This window comes from Passer domesticus, chromosome 6 (genome assembly GCF_036417665.1).
Source record: "Passer domesticus isolate bPasDom1 chromosome 6, bPasDom1.hap1, whole genome shotgun sequence".
In the NCBI taxonomy this organism is placed as follows: Eukaryota; Metazoa; Chordata; class Aves; order Passeriformes; family Passeridae; genus Passer; species Passer domesticus.
In genome coordinates this window covers 22,908,595-22,928,816 of record NC_087479.1, presented here as the reverse complement: position 1 = coordinate 22,928,816, position 20,222 = coordinate 22,908,595, and the positions used below count along the sequence as shown (strand labels likewise).

At 40.9% G+C, this 20,222-nt stretch overlaps 1 protein-coding gene across 2 annotated transcripts in view; it reads left to right on the top strand.

The window, feature by feature from the left end:
* TTLL5 (tubulin tyrosine ligase like 5) overlaps positions 1 to 20,222 on the top strand; it is a 123,452-nt gene that overhangs the window by 87,081 nt on the left and 16,149 nt on the right. The window contains exons 30-31 of one of the 2 annotated variants that reach the window (XM_064423803.1): positions 11,604 to 11,778; positions 18,918 to 19,138. In XM_064423803.1, coding sequence (XP_064279873.1) covers positions 11,604 to 11,778; positions 18,918 to 19,138 — 396 coding nt within the window. Of the gene's footprint in view, positions 1 to 11,588; positions 11,779 to 18,917; positions 19,139 to 20,222 lie in introns of both variants that reach the window. The other variant, XM_064423804.1, reaches the window with a different exon arrangement.

Here is a 20,222-nt window from a genome sequence, read left to right as displayed (position 1 = left end):
TGTCATCAGATGTATCAGTTTCCTGGAGAAAGATTTTGTTGACCCAGTTTACCAAGATAAGCCTGAGCCTTTTGTGTAGTTTGAGATTTAATTGCAAATTTCCTGTTCACAATGTTTAATTGTTTTCTGTCAGCTGGCCTTCTTGTTCAGCACGTGTGTTGCTGCCTTTTGGGGAAAAGGAGATAACTGAATTATTTGGGGCTCTCCCATGATTTTCCACTGCACCACCTGTTTTGGAAGTGGTTGTAGAATTGCCAAACACACTGAAGTGGTTACGGATACCAGCTCCTAAAGAAGCTGAATGGGAGGAGTAGTTCTTGCCTGATGGGTTTTCAAAGGGAGCTGAGACTTTGATGTTCTGTTTTAGCAGCTGCTAGATATAGTGCCTGAGCCCTGTGCAGCACTTGTGGCCCCAGCCTTCAGGCATTGTTTTCTTCTTTACACTGCTGGTATGGAGAGAAGAAAATAAAATAAACCAAGAGCGGGGGCTTTACCAACAGTGTTGCTTTGTTATATTTTACACTTTGAGTTACAGTGCCTTGTTGTGTCTCATGCCAGTGAGCACCTTGGACTTAATTGGGCCTGTTAGAGTAAGGCAAAGAAAGCTGAAGTGAAATAAATTTCTTTCTAATTGCTTCTTCCTCACATCTTCCAAAATAATGGTAGTAATTTTAGTCTTTTGCTCTGTAATGGCCGCATAAAATAGGTAGAGATTTACATGCATGGTGCACCAGAATTCCTTGCTTTGTCTAGAGGGACTGGATCATCTTTCCAATAAGGATTGAGGGAGACAGAGAAATGTGGTGGCTAAACCAAGGCTTCATATAAAACCTCTGTTAAAGCAGGAACAGACAACACTCTGCTATATCTGCTGAAGGCAGTTCGCTGGGAATTTCCCCTTTACTCACTTTACTCTTCATTTCCAGAAATAAGATGCTGTAACTCAATTTATTCTATTAATATTGAACTTCTTTGTGGTAATGTGAACGCCTCTCTGATTTTGCTTGTTGAAATATTAGTTTACTGGAAATGCTGGAGGCCAAGCTCTGTTTCAGGCTGAAGAGGCAGATAGATTCCAATAGTAGGAGTGGAAGGAGGACTGTATTCTGTATAGTTTGAAACAGAGAGGCCAAAATTGTGGTAAACTGGAATGGTCTCTTTTGGCAAGGCAATACACTGCTGTGGTATTTATCTCTGGAGGACAAAAAAATGGGGAGATTCTTGCCCTGCAGTATTGTTTTTCCAGGTAAGGCTGTATAAATAAATACAAGCCTTTCTAGTATTTTCTTGCAGTTCTTTATAATACAATTCTGCTATGTCATCACCCAGGCAATAAAGTGGGACAGATGTATAGAAATTTTTGGGAAGGAAATGTCACCATTGCTTTTCATCTTTGTTCTAGCGCTGGCTATAGAATTTTTAATTTTTTTCTCTTCCCATATTAAAAATCAATAACATCTAAATGAAAATTGAACCTGCTATTCTGTTCTGAAGTATTTTCTTCGGCTGCATTTTACCTGTCAACAAAACACAACATATTTTCTCTTCTCTGAAAGTAGTTTCCTCCAAGTAGGATGTCTCTTGGGGATTCTTACAACAGACCTGGAAAACTTCTGTCATTTTTAGCATGAGAAAATTATTGCTAGGAATTTGTGCTACCTTGGTTGAAATAATAAGCACTTTTATAAAGTATCTTCTGTTTTCTCTAAGGATGTTGGATGGAGTGAGGGGGAAAATAGCACTTACTTTTTACAATACAAATCCAGTTCTTTGTGGCCTTCAACGAGGCTTGCAGTGATTTAAAAAAATACCAAAACAAACAAAACTGTAAAACAACCAGCTCCACACCGATAGTATTGCTTTTGTGTCAGTATGCCATGCTGCTCTTAGGATGGGTGAATGTCTATATCATGATAGGATTCATCTGTGGTCTTTGTGTAAGTAGCATTTTTTCTTATATTTTTTGATTTTCTGCAATGTGTGGAATAGGATGGTCTTGCCTATGCAGCATATACAGTCACTGGGCCAGCTTCTTCAATAGATAACAACCCATGCTAGATTCTCTCTGTGTATCTGAGCATATTCCACCAACATCCCCTGATTATATTTTACATGACTTTGTTACAGATTTTAGGAAATGTGTGCTGTCACAGACATAGTCACTTCCTCCTCTAGTCCATTGTTAAATGTTCCGGGAGCCAGGGCAGGTGAGTTGATCTTTGTACAAGAGGTGGAAGTAAAAGAATTCTCCCTTAGCTCCAGCATAAATGAACTGCAAAATGAGCCTGAGGTGGAAAAAAATTCAGTTTAACAGGTGGGATCACTCTCAGATACAGTCTATTTTATGTTATGCCTTGTTACCTTAGAGAAATCCCCTTGAAGGGTAAGGAAAGCAGAAACTGTGTATACATATGGAATTGAGTTTCTGACACTGGGCAGATAAGGATGCTAGAGGCACCACTTTGGCCAGCATGTGAGTATTGTCAAGCTTAGGGGACTGCGATCTATCTTTTATTGGGAGGCTAACTCAGCTTCGTTACTTTGGATGTACGTTGATAAAATTCAGTTGTTTAAGGGTAGAAGTCTCTTTAGGACCTTTGCTTTGCCCTTGTATCAGTGCTTGGGGAATTATTTAGAAACAAGAGACTATTAACCACAAGCTTCACAGCAAGGGCCCAGAGAAGTGACCTTCAGTTCTCATTTTGTATCTTTTGTCTTCTTTTACTTTATTTCAGTAGCTAGATATTACACAGCTTCAGTTGTGTTACTGAATGGTAGCAAGCTGATGCATCTTACTGGTGCCATGCTGTTTCTCTACCTCTTTTTACCTGGAATGTTTATGTTAAGATAACTGTGGCCAGCTGGCTTTCAGGTGACAATTTCCATAATCCCTGATTAGATGAATTTGTAGATGTTTGCTCAGGAAGGACAGAACAGATTCTAGTCTTCCCTTTAGGTATATAGATTATAAATGTAGAGTTATTGCTTCTTTTGTGAAGTTCTCTTATCTGGCTATAACTCTTGAAATGTACAGTCATGATGTCAGTTAACTGTATACTTCAGCTGTGTTATCTGCATAGACAGACCATCTAAGCTGCCATATTTATCAAATCTTCTCTAAGACACACTCATAAGAGTCTTCATCTACCACATAACAAGGTGGTAGTTGTACTGGATGTCAAGCCAAGTTAGTTGCTTTAATTAATTTCAGTGCAAATTTTGTGAAATCTAGAGGCTTGATGTGCTCTTTAGAGGTTTCAGTATACTAGGTGTTTAATATTTAGAAGAGCAAAATAGCCAAAGTAAAGTGCATGAGATGTCTCTACAATAGTGGTCATATGGCACTAAACATTTCTTTGGGCCTCAAGTGGATTGATATCTGGACAGGACATCCCTAAGGAATTCTTAAGGCCCTCTAGTGTAACATAATCCTGTGCTATGTCTTTTGGGATACTGATGGTGGCAGGAGCATTTAGCTCTGGGCAGGGCTTTGAGTACTCTTCCCCCATCTCATGAATCCTAGCCCTGCAAAACTCAACAGCCTGTTGTTTGTTTGTTTATTCTTCTCAAGTGCTGTAGATCTCACCAGTTTAGCCCAATCGTAACTTTTCACTTGTCTCTTGATATTTAAAGAGGAGACTGAGCTGCTTTCTTCATTCCCCCTTTTCTTACTCGTTGGGACCTTGCAGCTGCTGCTTGAGCACGTATAGCAAAGAGCACGGCACTCCGGGAAAGCTTACGCAGGAGGAAGCTTAATGGAAAATATGAAAGGGAAAAAATGTGTTTGATGGACTTTTAATATAAAAAGAGGGTAAGAAAAGAAAAGGAGGAGGGGGAGATTTATTCACTGTAATAGGAACCAAATGTTGGCTGGGACAGCAGCAAGTCTCACTCTTTCCCTGTAAACTCTATGAGCGGCTTTTCAAAGGCATTACGGGGTGCAGGGCTAGTTTAGTGGTCCTGACTTAACCCCTCCCTCTCTAGAGAAAGGTAAGGAGTATGGGTTTTCAGGAGAGATTAGTGACTTTAATTCAGTCAAAAGCATATTCTAGACAGATAACAGTGCCCACTTATTATTTTCATCCTTGTGTGCTACTTCTGCTATCCACTAAATCCATTAAATGCTAAATTTGCTTGCATAAAGCACAAAAGACTTTGTCTAGGAATAAATAGAGCCTGTAAGTCTTTTCCAGTTTGGTTTTGTATCACCTTGTCTATAGTGAAAGAGAAAAAGTAGAAGAATGTTGCTGCAACTCCTCTTCATCAAGTTGGTCTGCTTAATTCATGCTAGCCTTCTACAGTGGGGAACCTCCTCAGTGAAGAGTACCTTTCCCATCTCTAAGTGGTGCAATACTGCATCTAATTTTCTGGTACTTTGGATTCTGTGAAGTGTGTATATTCACACCAGTAACTCTGCCTGGGCTAGGATAAGTGATCACATTTAAGATGGCACTTAACACGTTTTCAGTCTGAATGACTTACCTTCATAAAGGCAGATCCAGACAGTACAGTGAAGTAAATTAACTGGGTCCGCCCTGCTTTGTCTGAACTTCCTTAATTAATACTTTAAAATTGGGAGTACGGTGTGCGGGACCACACAACACAGTTCAGGCAGTTGCATGTCAGAGTTAAGCAGGTAATCCCTCCAAAACTTCTTTATGGTAGCAAAATGATACCAGGTTTCTATTTTAGTCTTACTGTATATATGCCTTGCTGTTAAAATATTTTTGCAGGCTTTGTGTTTGCAGGTGTGGAAATGCATGCAAGAAACACGAAGCCAGAAGAGCCTTCCACTCAGTAAAGCTCAACCCTGTTTGCAGTAATTGAGAGCAAAAAGGCTTGTGATTTTGTTAGTCTGTATCACTTGGAGGAGATATGCTCAGTTACCTTCGTTACCTTTCCAATGACCTGATGAGCCCCAATGGGATGAAGATACTGAGCTTTGTAGTCAGCTGATTCAGCCTTTCTTGATTGAGCCTTTCTGCTCTCTGAATTTCAGAGCTGCTGTGTGTAAAGAGAAGGAAAAACAAAAATGTTGTTTGTTTATCTGCCAAGTATTCCCCAGATCAGAGAGACTGACAGTATTTTGTAACAGCACAAAACCAAATATATGCTACTAGGGGCCTAACAAAAATTGTCTCCACTGAAGGTTAAAGATTTTATTCAATTTGCTGAGACTGGCATGTTTAGGGCTTCTGATTGATAACGCCAGCTAAATGCAGGAGCTGAGATAGGTTAGGCCTTTCCTGAAGAGGTTTTCCAGTGCTCCATAATCTCATTCTGCCCTCCCCTCCTAGACTACCAGAAGGCTGTTTTGATGCACCTCATTTCTAACCTAACAGGTTAGACACTTAACACTCATGATCTTTCCTGTATATGGAGACTTAGGATGTAAAAAGCACTTAATTCCCAATCTCCATTGCCTTTGTTATAAGAAAATACTGATATTCCAAAACCCAGGTTTGTCAATGGCGAGGAAACAGCAAGAATAATTTTCAGAAGCTAGGGAGCAGGAAATAAATTATCCAGCAACATATACTAGAAAAGAAGGAAGCCTGTGGACTTTGATAGTAGTTGTAGAAAAAAGTGAAGGAATGAGAAGGCAGTGGTCTTTCCATGTATAGCTATTGTGCATGCACATCTGGAATAATAAAGTGGAAAAAGTTCACGGAAAAACAATGTGCAATCAAGGCCAGAAGGGATTGAGTTGAGGAAAAAGAAGAGAGCTGAGTGTGCCAAGGCTGGCTGAGCTCAAAGGAGGCATAGTCCTAGTAGTGAAGGCTTAGTCCTGAAATACGAGGAATGTCATATAATAAAACAGTGAAAATTTGAATTTAATTGGGAATGTTGGGGGAAATTCTGGATGCTGAATGCATACCTGCTTGTGGAGCGTGCAGCTGAGTGTGAGACATGGACTCCTACAGCCACTGTTGACCACAAGGAGATAAGCTAGATGCCTTTACTCACCTGTTTGTTTCTGAGTAAAATTCTTACAACAATATCAGTTCTCTCAGCTGAAAGTGGGAATTGCGAGAATAGAAGAGGGGGACTCTTGCCATTTGCTAGATGTTATGTGTATTAAAATGTTCTGGAATGCTTGAACTGTGCCTCTGGTAGCTCTTAGAGTTAACCTGTGAATGGATTTGGAAATTGCAGTTAAATGCACAAAACTTTTCCTGTTTTTTGCCTAAACCAACTCAGTCCTAAGGTTTTGCACATGGATATTATACATCTTCTATTTTCTCATGTCAAAAATATACTGATGGTAAGAGCCCCTTCTGTAAGTAAAAGTAGCTTGAGCTACTGGGAAAAGGGGGAGCTGAAGAACTAAGGCTGAAACTATTTCATGATGCCTCGTCAATAATAGAGGAAAGTTTGACTGATGGTCTGTGACAGAAACTCTCCTGCATCTCTGCACCATGCCTACTATGGGAGACTGTACTTTGCACTGGATTTGAACCCAAAATGCAGTTCTGCACGTTTCTTGTGCCAATGCAGCCTTAACAAGCTTCTCAATAACTTCAGCACCTTTTCCTTAGCCTCTTTTGAAGAGTGCAGAAGTAGATTGCAGGTCAGGTGATGGCATCCTCATTTTGTACAGGTCAGCTGCTTCCTGCCCCTTCCCTGTCTCCCAAGTACCTGTACCATGGGGAGTTCTGGACAGCTCCCAGTGCCTCAGATCTCCAAAATCCCAGGCTTAGCTCTTACAGAAATATTCAAACTGCTTTGTTCCCCGGTGGTGTTTTGTGAAACTGTTTTTCTTTACCTTTGTAACACAGGTCATGCTATGTTACAAGCAGGAGGTTTTTACAGGCTTGCATGTTCCAGCAAACAGAGCTACAGTCCTTGCTAAAATGTAGACTCTTGCTGACTAAACTGCACCAAAGTCACTCTTTCATAGACACTCCTGATAACAGCAGAGGCCAGGAACAAACCATTCTCAAAGACTTGTCGTTCTGTTTTTCAGTTTTTAATTATTGCTTTTGAAGCTGAGGAGAAGGAAAAAGGAAGAAAGACAAAGAAAGGCCTTGAGGCAAGTGAGAGGCCCAAAACTCCTGCATCCCAGCCAGGACCCCAGCGTCCTGGGCTTCATCCCACTCTGTTTATCATTGCTCTGTAGCCAGCCCCAATCTAGGACCTATTGTTAGGGATGGAAGAAGCACACAGTGTGCCAAAGAAAATGTTCTGTGTTTTTCTGAGTGCCTGAACATAAGTCAGCAGGATGCTGGGAGCTGCCACACTAGACAAAATCATTAGTTACTATGCCAACTACTTTCTAGCAGCTGGTGCCCACCAAGGATTTGTACTGAAAAGTTCCTAGACTTGTCATACCATCTGAATGCCCTGCGGGAAAGAAACTACTGCCCAAGGTTGTCTTGTGTTCTATGGCAAGGTGGGAGCACTGATTTATAAATGCACTGGGTTCCCTTATTGCCAGCAACGGCTCTTGTTCCTCCTTAGCTCCAGCCTTTACAGAAAAGGATGCAAAGTAATTTTGTTGTCAGCTTGTTTCCTTTGTTTAGTAGGAAAGTAATATTTTTCTCAGTTTGCTAGACCTCCAGACACGCTGATTTCTGCTGTGATCCTATCAGTTCTCACAAACTGAAGTTCTCACAAAAGCAGGGTTAAACAGAGGAATATTCTTCATGAAGGCTGAAGTTTCGTTTACACAATAATTTAAACCTAGTTTGCACTGCTTTCTATGGGATGTAGACACTTTCCAAGTATTTCTGAAGTGCCTGCTTAGTGAGTGATATATGGAGAACACCAGTGCACTTCATGAATTGGTATTGTTGCCTGCCACGCAGGAATTGGTATCAAGCAAGTGCCCAGCTGTGCTATTGGAAGAAGGCTTCCAATGAAATGTAAGCCTGATGTCTCATTCTTTTAGTACAGACTTGCTGTTTGTCCTATAGTTCTCTGTAACTATGAGATCCTCAGAGACTGGTGTTCTGGGGTCTGAACTTTTCTACAACTTCAGTCCTTGGAATTCTCTTCAAATCCTTTTGAAATGGAAACAGAAGCCAGTTCTCTCCTTTCTTGTAAGAGCTGATACTCACATCCATTCTGTATGGGTCTGGATTTCATAGAGATCTTTTTTTCTGTAATCAGTGAAAAAATGCATTAATGTTTTATTGGTATTTAGTACACTACCATTAGTTTCTAGTACAGGTGTAAGTAGTTGATTGCATAAAGGCTGCTTACACCAGAAAAGGGCTAACAGATTGGAAAAGGGAACTAGAGTAGAAAGAGAGTTTGGAACCAGGAAACCTGGAGATGAAAGTATGGTATTCTAGCACTTTTGGACTGGATCCCAATTGTAATCACATCGTGATTTGTTGAAAATGGTCTCACAAGCAAACCTGTATCTTTTGTGGTACAAAAAACTGCAGCAGAGAGGTTTTATGCTGTTAGTGATTTGGAAGAGAGAATTCTGGCCCAGCCTTTATGAAAACTACAGTTGAAAGAAAGGAACACAGTGGGTTTCTTGCCAAAAACACTGAGTAGCCTGAAGAGCTGCTGGAAGGACAGAATCTTGCTTACAAAGGATGGGCCATAATGCCAAAGGCTGAGATTTCCTGTGCATAGTGAAGGCCTGAATCCTGGCCAGGTCTCTAAACTAAGCAACTCATAAATAATTCTGAGCAAGCTGTGAGAAGATTGCTCACAACCAGCTTGGCTGACAGAATGAAACCAAATCTTTTCTGGTGGCACAGTCAGGAATTTCTATATCCCATTTGCATGTGTGTGCATCTGTGCCTAAATCTGTTGTCTGTACATATGAAGAAATGAATATTCAATCATTACTGTTCAAGCATTAATCCTGAATTGAAAACAAGCAGGTCTCTGAGTACTGACTCTACAAACCTCACTTCTGTTAGGGGTGTGGAGGGTTTTTTTCTGCTTATTTTTGGCTTTGCTTGAAACGGTGTAAGTTTTGAGAAAGCTTTTAATCCAGTTTGGGGTATTTATACAGTCTTCTTAACGAGTGGACTCTTTAATACCCATTAAGGTGTGAGGTCCTCTACAGCTGTTTTGCAGCCTTCATTATGGTGCTGAACTGGTTATAATTTCCTTAAGCAGAACTAATTTCTGCTTCAGGGTGCAGAAGTGTTGTCATGCTTTAATAAATCATCCAACTGGCAGAGACTGAGGATAGGAGATGCTCCGTGACGCATTCCCGTGAGCATGGTAAACCAAGCTGGAGCCAGTCTCTGGCAGCAGTGTGTTGAGTCTCAGATCCTGAGCCTGTTCTGCACCAGGGCAAACATAGCCTTAGATGTAATATCAGCACTTGATAGCATGTTATGTGGGGACTTAAAAAAACTTCAGATGAAATATCTCAATATGAAAGTGATCCCAGGACTGGCAGATATAGTTGCTGTTGTCAAGTATTGTAAAAGTATTGCTGTTGTCAAGTATTGTTCTGAAACATAATGCATAAATGCAGAATAATGCATTTACTTTGATTTCTGTCTGTAAATAAGGAAAACCCATAGAAGCCAACAGAAGAAGGATTCTGCAGGCCAGGAGGATAAAATCTGCTTAGGCGAGCAACAGTGTTTTCAATATAGTGTCTAGAAAAAAATGTGTTGTTTTGCCATATGGAGAGAAAGTATTGGAACTGCAGGGAGTTGTGTACAAGATTCTGCCACAAGAAAATCTTAGCCAAAGTTATGTGGTTTTGTTTGGTGTTTTTAAATTTAGTTCTTCCTAAATGTTTAATAATGTAGTTTCAACAGTGCTTTCCTGGGTAATGTAAGCCAAGTTTACCTGGTCAATACTATGTCCAGTATATTGAAACTGAAAAAGCGAATTAAAGGAAGTTAGTGAGAGAATTGGAGAGTTCATTAAATTGGACAAAGATTGGAGAAAGGCAGCAATCTTTGGTGCATTTTTAAAAAGTCAGACTTAAGTATTTGTAATTTCATTAGTTAATCCTTTGCTAGATACTTCAAAACAGAAGAAATGAGACTTAGGGAAATGTTACTGAAATGTTACCATTTAGATAGTGGCCCACACAGTCCTGCAGACTGCAGTGGTTGCACATCATCTCTATGGCACAAAATCTGGCTATTGGCAGGTCCAATTTTAGTGGAGTTGTTATTTTTATCAGTTTTGTCTCCTCCATTTTGTCTTCACTGTTACATTTTAGAAGTAATCACTCAATCCTGAGCTTGTAAGCTTTGTAAGCATTCTTTTGTATCAAAGAATGAATTTTATACATTGCAGGTTCTGAGCTGGAGGTAGATATGGGAGAAGTTGGAACAGATATTAGTTTCTAGAATGGATAATATAGCTTGAATAAATATATTAAAGAGTGCTTGAGTGAATTATCTTATTTCTGAATGTTTTAAGGGTTTGCAGTGACAAAGCTTTTGGGGGAAGGAGCAACATGTTCAAGGCAAGCTGAGATATGTTTAAAGAATCTAGGTTGTAAGGTGTGATAGGTTCCCAAAGCAAAGACATTGCAGTTAACTCCCTTGCCAAAACTGTGACCTACGCTCAAAATTGTGTAGGTCCTCCAAAAACTCAAAAAATTATCATTTATGTCACAGTTATGTATGATGTAGATAGGAAATACAAGGGTAGCCTGGCCTGGGAATCCAGAGGAAATATTTGGAAGGAGTGGCTGAGAGAAATATGTCAGAGACCAACAGATACTTGGGAAGCTCAGGCATTGAGGCTTGAAGGTTATATTAGCCAGAGTGTCAGGATTCAGTGGGTCATACAACATCTGTCCTGTGAGCACAGAATGTGTGCATTGCTGGGCCACTGTAGCCTCTTCAGGACACCTCGTGGTCCTGTCAGTCTGCCACCTGCTCTCTGCAAAGCCCCTCAGCCTTGTGTAGAAGTCTGTTGGTGCTGCCTTCTCGCCAGGGCTTACAAACTTCAAAGCAAGCTAGTGAGCTTGTGTTGGTACTTATCATGTTGCAGGCCACAGCTGAACTCCTACCATGTAAGCCTGGGCTGCATGAGCTCCTGTCTCTTTGCAGGAGGCCTTTTGTCCTCTAAGAAAAGCTTGCATTTATCTGAGGATGAAAGAAATGAGCCTCTCACTCTCCCCAAGCCTTCTGTATTGTAACTGTACAGAGTCAGTATGTATCCTAGTTCCAACCTCACCCAACCAGTCCTTCATCCTCTCTGGATGTTGTACTGCATGCCTGTTTCTATTCTGTTGTCACTGCAGCGTGCATGTGCTAAGTGTAAGCCTTGTGTTACTATATTAAAGCCTCTACAAATATAAATAAATAATTATCTCATTAGTGATGGGAATCAGCTTTTTCTTCCTGTTGCTATTCTGCCTGTCTTCAATGCTAATCAGCCACAGAAATGTTCCAGTTTAGAGTTTTTATTCTCCTTTCCTTTTTTTCTTCTCAAGAGAATGTCTAGTAATGTAGTCCCAGCCTATATTCAAGAAAGTGCTTAGCAGGAAGCAGTTGGCACATGACACTTCTAGCAGGTGTTGTGCTTGCTAAAGCCACCTAATACAAATTCATAGCTGGCTAAATATGAAGAGATTTCTTTGAAGCAGCAGTATCTTATAGGCGGGAGTCCTTATGTGCAGAGTAGTGAAAACATGGTAGCTCTTCTTTCCTCAGGGCTCCAGAGAATCATCATTTTGCCTTGGAAGGAGAGATGGACAACAGTGCCTACAAGGTGACACGGGGTCCTCTGGCACATCCCAACTATCAGCTTCAGTTTGCTGTGCAGCAGCTTCAGCAGCAGAAACTTCAGTCAAGACAGCTGGTGGAGCAAAACCAAGCACGGCAACAGGTAACTAAGAAAAATTTCTGCCTGGGATGTAGCAGCGCTGACTGAGTCTTAGGTGTGAAAACAAACCCAGAGACAGTACAGATGGCAGAGATTTTGTCAAGGAAGTAGCTCTTAAAGTGGGTTGCAACAAAACCAGGATTACCTGCAGTGATTTTGATAGCATTTTGATACTGTGGTTCCCAATAGCTTCTTCCATTATGTTGGCATCTTAAGAGCTGGAGAACGTATGAAAAAGGGCTGGATGACTCCTAGATGCCAAAGGTGGACCACTGTGTGTGGAACAGCATTTTCAATCTGCTGGGAGAAGCTTTCAAGGTTATAATGACTTAAATGATAGACTTGTTACCTTACTTTGTTATTATGGAGAGAGAGAAATGTATTCTGAGTGATGTCCAAAATGCTTCCCTGCTAAAAGGAAGGAAGCCTTTGGGTGATCAAACCTTCATTCAAAACAACTTGGTCTCCAGTAGCAAGGAGCTGTTTGTTAGCAGTCTGGCATGACTGGACTCCCATGAACAGACCTAACATATGGAGGTCTGGACACTCACTCTCCCTCCTGTGAAGCAGATGAGTCATTAGTCAAGGCCCTTGAGAATAGGTTATAGGCAAATTGCCCTCATCCTTTTCTGGGAGTATCTTGAAGGAGAGGCCCTTGTGCTTTTTGCTCCTTGCTCTCCTCCTTTCAAGGCCCTTACTTAGCCATTAGTTACCATCCTCAACTTCTCTCACCTACAGTTTACTTGCTCTCGCTCCACGCAGGAGGTCTTTCTTTCATCTCTGTTCACTGGGCTTTGGGTGGGCAGATGTGGCTGCTCACAAGCTCAGGAAAGGGCCATAAACTGGCTTGTGCCTGTGAGGAGGCTGGAGCTGGCCATGGAGCCTGGCTGAGCCCTCTTCTAACTGCTGACATTGAGCTGATGTTATTCTTGGCCTGGGGCAGAGCCATTACTCAGGGGTTTCTGTTAAAATGATTCTTTGTTAAACCTCCTCTCACCCCCACAACATTCCCCCTCCTTTCTCTCCCTCCCTTCTCCTTCTGAGCCAAGCATTTTGGAGTTGCTGTGTTGAGGTTATTGCCATGCTCCAGGACTCAGGCTGCACTGAATTTGATGTTATTGAAGAAAAATACTTGCTGAACATGGGGGCCTTCAGACTTTCTGTCATGAATAAAAGGTCATCTTAATAAAGTGATTGTCTCTTGGACACTTCTGTGCAAGACACTGTATGGAGCCAGCCATCCCTCCTCTTCCAATAATAGTTGCATCAGTTCTCTGATGCCCACCCTGCCAGTCATACTACCCTTGCCTTCCCCGGCACTCTCTCTAGCTTTCTGTCACTGACCTCTTCTTTCTGCTAGTTAGCTTCTCAGACTTTAATCCTTTAACTTGGCCTTTATAACAACTGCCTTCTCTTTTCTGCTGCTTATGCATTCTCTAACCTACATCTTCCCATTCACACTGCTTTGACTTCTGCACCACCCTTTCATGCTGACCCTCATTTGTCCTCCCTTTTTAGGCAGAGTTCATGTAGCTTATCCTAGCCTGCCTGGCTTTACCACATTTCCCTGTCAGTGTCACCTATGCTACCTATCTCCCATTGCCTGTTTTGTTTCTCTTCCTTCCCATGTATTGAGATCTACATCATCCTTTGTTGTCTTGCCTGTTACATTCAAATTTGTCAGTCTCCCCTCAGCAGAAGAAATATATCTCCCAAGATTGAAGCCCTTTTACTTGAAAGAGTGTCATGATCTCTCTTTGGAGAATGCATGCAGGATATCCCTGAGACACTTTCATCTGATTGTTCAGGTTCTTGTTATGGTTAGAAGGCAGACTAGCTATTTGTCAGTAGCTGAAGTACATCTATTAATCAATGTATCTTGAGCTGCACCCTGAGTGTGGCATGACCATGCAACATGCCCGAGTGCCAGTCTTTCCTTCTGTCTCTGGCAAAGAGACTAGTTACATGTGTGACTATATATATGTGATCAAGTAACAGAAACACCACGATTAATAACACAGCAAATGCTTCTCCTGTACATTAACCAGCTCAGTATGTTGGAGATGAGACGGATGCACTGGAAAGCAGGGTTTTTTTAGTCAAGTATCTGTGTCATAAGAATCCCTCCATTTACCATGCAGTAGATCTGTCTTATCGTGTGTGTTAACATGCAGGCTTGTGTGCTTTGTTGCAGCACCCACTCTTGGTTGAACACTTTCCAGACACGTAAAAATGATGATGATTTCTCCAGGCATTTAACAATCTGTGGAATATCAAATACTGTGTGGGTGGAGGAAGAGGAATTATAACAAACAGTTTTCACTCATTGTTTGCAGAAGCTAGTTCACACAGTGTAGTATGGTAAGAATAGACCTTTGATTACAGAATAGGTACTTGATTACTTGGACAAAAAGAAAAACACCAAACTGGCTGGATGAGAATTTAACAAACAAATGGGTGGAGTGATAAGGACCAGGAACAGATACAGTACAGACTTTGAGAAAAGTGAACAAAAATAGGAAGGAGAAAAGTTTGAAAGTAGAGACAAGAAGCTTAAATCTGATGTCAGTAAAACCAAGGAACAAGAATTACAAAGTCAAACCAAAAGACAAGAAAAACAGGCTTATAGCAGTATTTTTAATGTTTAAAGGATACTTCATGTGACATGTTATGACCTAGATGTTATTATCACTGCTGCTGTTGGCAAGACAGTTAATATACCATCATTGTTTATTCTCTAATTGTTTCCTGTACTGGAAAGATGCCATTAGCTGTTAGGGAGGTTCCTTCTTTGTGTGGCTATGTTCTGTCTGCTTAGCCTAGCATCTACTGGATTTAAAATTTTATGCCAAACATTTCACATGGGAAAAAAGCTAAATTAAAACAGGGGAAGTACAATTGTATGGTGGAATGATCCCTGTCAGTCCTGCTTACATCAAAAAGGCTCATGTTAAATAAGACATGAATCATGTTAATGAGTTGTGTGGGCAGTTACGTGATCACAGTTTCAATCACTAGTTTAAGTAGATTTTTATGCTGTAGAAGATTAGGCTGAGTTCATCTTAATTCTTCTCTCAGTCATTTAAAAATTGTAGATCCTCTGAAATATTCATAATTTTATAAAGTTCAGCAAATTTTTGTCTTTTTAATATTTGTGATTTCCTTTTGACATACTTTTCATTTATTTAGATCTGACTGGAAATGCTGAGTACTGTGAATAATATTCCTAGTGTTGCTAGAACTATATTATTGCTGCCTGAGGATAGAGGGCATCTCTGAATGCAGCCTCATAAAAAGTTTTCTAAACTGTTATATATTGAACTGCTGTCAGATTTGCAGTATCTTTTTTCCTTCCTTCCTTTTCTTGTTCATTCTTGTTTTGCAGCTTTCTCCCTCAGATTGTTTTCCCACTAAATGTGCTAACTGCCCATTTTTCCTATTTGAGTCTTGTGATACTGATGAGTCAAAGTCTCAGTGTAAGTAAAACAGAACAACCATTCTAAAAGCAGTAGTCTGAGCTGATTTATACCAGCTGAAATTTTGTCCCCATGTTTCTGATCCTGTCACTATTATTAGAATTATGGTAACGCCCAGATGTATTAACTGTCTTTCCAATACAATGATACAGCCCAATCCTTGCCCCAGAGAATACCAAGAGAAATAAAACAGAAGGCACAAGTCAACTGAATAAAGTATATTTTTTTTCTTCCTCTGAAGAATTTACCAAAGAGGACATGGTTCAGAGCAGTCTGTGCATACCATGAGCTTGTTCTTCCTCAAGACCCCAAGATACTCTTCTTAGTACTCTGCGGTAATTAATAGTACATTTTGAGCCTGCTCTTTATTGCCACTTGGTGAATTTTCAATTCAACCGATTGTTGTATCCAAACTGATTTAACTGAACACATTAGTATGTATTCAAAATAATTTCCACTAAACAACTTACATGACTGGAAAGGTCTTCCGAGGCTATTAATTCTCTGTATTTTTACAATGTTATCTGAAACTGCATTTCTAAAAGTGGTGGGTTGTGTTTTGTTGGGTTTGCTTTATTCCTTTTTTTTTAACTTAAAACCTCTTTATTGTTTATTGCTTGTAAACATCTCAGTTTGCAGTGTCAGGGATTTGGAACTAGCTGCACGGATCTTTATGCAATACATATGTGTGCGTGCATCTGTCAGTTCTCATACACTGCTGAGTCTCTCATCTTTTTCAGATTTGCTGATCCAATTGAATGTGAATGATTGTGGGATAGAAATCTCACAGCTATGTTTCATACAAATTACATTACAATCAAGAACCAGGAAAAGGTGTTCAACTACTGTTCCCATTAAGGCAGTGGCTTCACTATGAGACCACTCCTAATTAGGCTGCACAAAATCCAACACAAGAATGCCCAGACCCTTGAAGGGAGGCATAATTTGGAGTATGCTTTATATTAGATACTGTAAGACAGATTTGCAGGAAATGAGCTTCATTACCTCCTCTGGTCACACAGTGAACATGTTTTTGCTTGCAACATTTGTTCCATTACTGTGCTAGGGATGGGTGTTAGATACAGCGATGGTAAGTGCCAGGAACATTCTTTCTGTTTTTGAAGATCATTAATATATCTGCTTTTCTTCAAAGTACTACACTACCTCTGCTTTTAATCACTTACAGCCCAAGCTTAGCTGCTACTGACTGATACTCTTAGGTGTTCATTGACCTTACTGACAAGGTGTACACATTGAGATTTTCTAATTTAAAAAATTCCTCTTTTTTGTACAAGGAATACTTTGTGTATGGTGTTGTAGATGTTGAAACAAGGAAATATTGCTTCAGTCTGTGATGTAGGGAAAAATACTTTCTCTGTCAGTGCTTTCCTCATGGGCGAGACAGGGTTAATGCTGTTCTTCCTGCCCAGAAAATTGTGCGCAGGAATTAACTCACTAATTATTTAGAGAAATTTTAGCTAAAATGTCTTATAGTTTTTTTTGTATTTTTCAGATTTGTAGCCCTAGAGACTTGTTAGGATAGCAAATGTCTCCTCAACATCAAGTCAAATCTGCCAGCCTGGGAATTGTAATTGCAAGTTTTTCACTTGAAGCAGCAATAGTTGTAGGGTGCTGCCTGCTTCAGGACTGCATCTGTCAGGGTCTTTCTAGGCCTCTGCTCTCCCTAGGCCCTTGGTCTTCAGAATCATGAGCTTATAAGGTCTGTGTCTTATGTTTTGGATGTGCTAAAAGCTTCCCAACTCTTCCTTTGTGTGGTCAGGCTTCGCTCTCCCCAGCTGTCCTCTTTATTTGCACAGAAGCTTCTCCTGGTTTCCTGTCCTGTCCCCATGGAGTTCACAGCAGGGCAGAATACTTTGTAGCTGAATCCAGAAGCCATGGTCCTTGTCAGCTTCCAGTCTCCCCATCCTTGCCTGGAAGACAGCCAGGATCTTAGCACAGTGTGGAGACAAAGGCATTTTCAGAAGTCTGTAACCCCCAAGAAAAACATCCATGACCTTTCTTTAGGCAGGTTTCAATGCCGTTTTTGCTGATCGGGCTTTGTTAGAGCATCCATGCTTGCTGTTTCTTCAGAGTCATGGATCTTCTTGCCAGTGCATATTAACACAGGCAAAGGGTTATGACTGTTATGTGTTGTGAACTCCAGGATCTTAGTGATTTTGGTAACAAGAAAAGGAACATCCAGGAAAAATGCATAATATCAAAAGAACTTATAGGAAAGATGGATAATATCATTTCACGGTGAAATGTCACTGCTGAATGAGAAGTGGGTGCAGTGACTTCAGGGTCTCTGTTCCCAACCCTACGACATGTCAGGCTCTGAGATGCAAGAGACTAAGTTCCAAGTTCCATTTTAGTTTGTTTTTCTGGGGAGGGGTGGGGTGTGACTGCTATTTTCCAGACTACTGCACTTGTACTAGCTTCCTTATTGAGAATCTGGAAGCTGCAATCAAGGTAGAGCTTCAGGGAAGGGAGAGGTTAAGAAGGATTGGGAGCCCAAGGGCGTCTTGTCAGTGAGCTCTGCTTAGGAAACAGGCCTGTTTTGGCTCCTGCATTTCCTTCTCTCCCTAGAGTTCTGCCTGTCAGAAACGCCTTCCCACACACCACTGCTCTGCCATTTGCCAGAGAATTGCGGGGGAGAGGGGCTTTTCCTGTCTGTGTGCTGAGACTCAGCCAGCTCTCAGACTGTGGTTTTCTCTGGAGCCTGGAGCCCATTTGCTGTGGCTTTGTGTATTTTCCACCCGAGGAGAAACTGAGGACAAACTCAGTGAAGGGCACTGCTCCCAGGGTCACACAGAAGGCTCAGCTCTTCCCCTTATCTCCTATCACTGACCTCTAGATGCCAAATTACAAGGTTATGGTATTGCCTCTGTTCTGGGAATCTGACTTCGAGGAAAGACAAAGCAGAACTCCCAGCAGGTTGCTCCTTTCTGAAGAGAGTTTAGCAGTCTGCAGGGCTCCCATAGAGGAAATCTTCTCCACTCCCTGCTTTGCCACACCATTGCTTAGTTCTCCAGTGTCTCATAACATGCAGATCCTTTTGTTCCCTGTGTCACATCTCCAACATGCTTACTCTCCCACATGCTATAGGAATAGAAATATTTTCTGTTCCCTCATATTACTGGGGATTTCCTTTTTGTAAGCTGTGGAATTAAAGTTCCTTTTTAAGAAGAAGGTACCCTAGAGCTTTTCTATTATTCCAAGCACCTACACAATTACTCCAAATAAGTAACATTGTATCACCCCATTTCTAGAACTGTGTCTGAATCCTGCCTCCCACATAAGGAATAATTTAGCAAGATAATACAGACAGTCGATGTACTGAAATCTTTACTTCTTTGTGGATGGAAGCCCACTGCAAGGTTAGATTAGGGTTGGGCCTCTTGTTTTTTAATCCAGAATAGTAGAATTCTGTGGCAGTTAGTGAGGTTGTCTGCCTTCCTAGAAGCTAGTCCTGGTTTCTAAGGACATAAAATTCACTGACTTAACAACTTTTTATGTGTGGGACTTTCCCTGGAGCTCTGGGGTTGCCTTCACCAGGCAGCTATTATCCCTCACAAAAGTGTCACCCACCTCCATCAGTATTCTCAGCAACGTTCACAGAGTAATCACCAATTACTAAGGGATTTTTTTTTTTTTTTTACCCAGGCTGGTTTTGCCAACTACTCACAATCCAGCACCAGTCATATATCTATGCCAGCTGGCTCTGATGCCCGCAAGACATCAAATGCCACTTCTAGTGTCCAGAAGGCAGCCAGTTTGCACAAAGTGATGCCATCCCAGACTACAGCTCCTCAGCTGGTTCCAAAGCCTCCAACAAACCACAGACAGGCAGTGATCAGAAAGGCTGCAACCCAGAGGATATCCAAGTAAGTTATATCTCTTCCATCCACAATAGGGACTTGGCACTGGTTCCCCTGAAAATGAATATTGGAGAAGAAATTGTCGACATCTGACTCTGACAGATCTTTTTTGGCTGGGCTGTCCAGGATAAATCTCAGAATGACCTGAGGTGTATATACTGGAATAAGCATTGCACTGTGTGAAAGCTGTGTGTTTCATAGGGGTATGGAAGGTAACTGTAGCAGCACACAAAGGTAAGGACATAGGAACTGTCAAATTGATCCCAGAGTGGGATTCAGTAATGTAAATACAGGCTACTAGTGGCATTTTGGATGCCCAGGACTATTACACCTGACTTCCAGCTGCTCTTCCAGATGAGTACAGGTCTTTTGTAGTTCTTGTATTGTATCTGTCAGTCCCATGCAGATGTCTAAAATAACTTCAGAGCACCGATTAAGGTACATCTATGTTTAGGCACTTCAGTCACTCTCTCTGTCTAATCTTTGATAGGGGCTAGAATCTAGAAGAGGGTGCCAAAAAAAAAAAGGCACCAAAAAAACCCAAGAAAACTGCAACAAAGCAATTCAATATCTTTAACAAGATAATCTACCCCTGAGCCAAGTTTTCCCATAAATTAAACACACCATGTTGAATTTAGGCCTTCAAGCCCAAGTGTTTATTTCATTTGAAATGCTTATATTGTGCCTGATGTAATGATAGCTTTTCTCATTAACTGTAGAAATCCTTCTTTTAACTTTTAGTAAGCTTTTAGTTAAATAATGCTTGCTGTTGTAGGGTAAGTGGATGGATTTGACAGTTATCTTTAAAAACAAATGCTATCTTTAGAAACAAACAAAAATATTCACCATGAAATTTTGCTTGAAGATTATGAGTTTCCTTCCTTTCTATTTCTTGGTATGTCTTCTCTTTTGTGCATTATGAGAAAATGTGAGCAAGGCTTCTGGGTTTTCAGCTTCCTCAACTCTGTTTATCTCCTCTTAAATGGCAGCAGTGCTTTAGTCTAAATCCTTCATCAAGTTTTTCCTCATATATCCTCAGGCTTGTTTCATCCTGAAAAATTGATTTCATAACTTCCTTCCTTGTACTTAC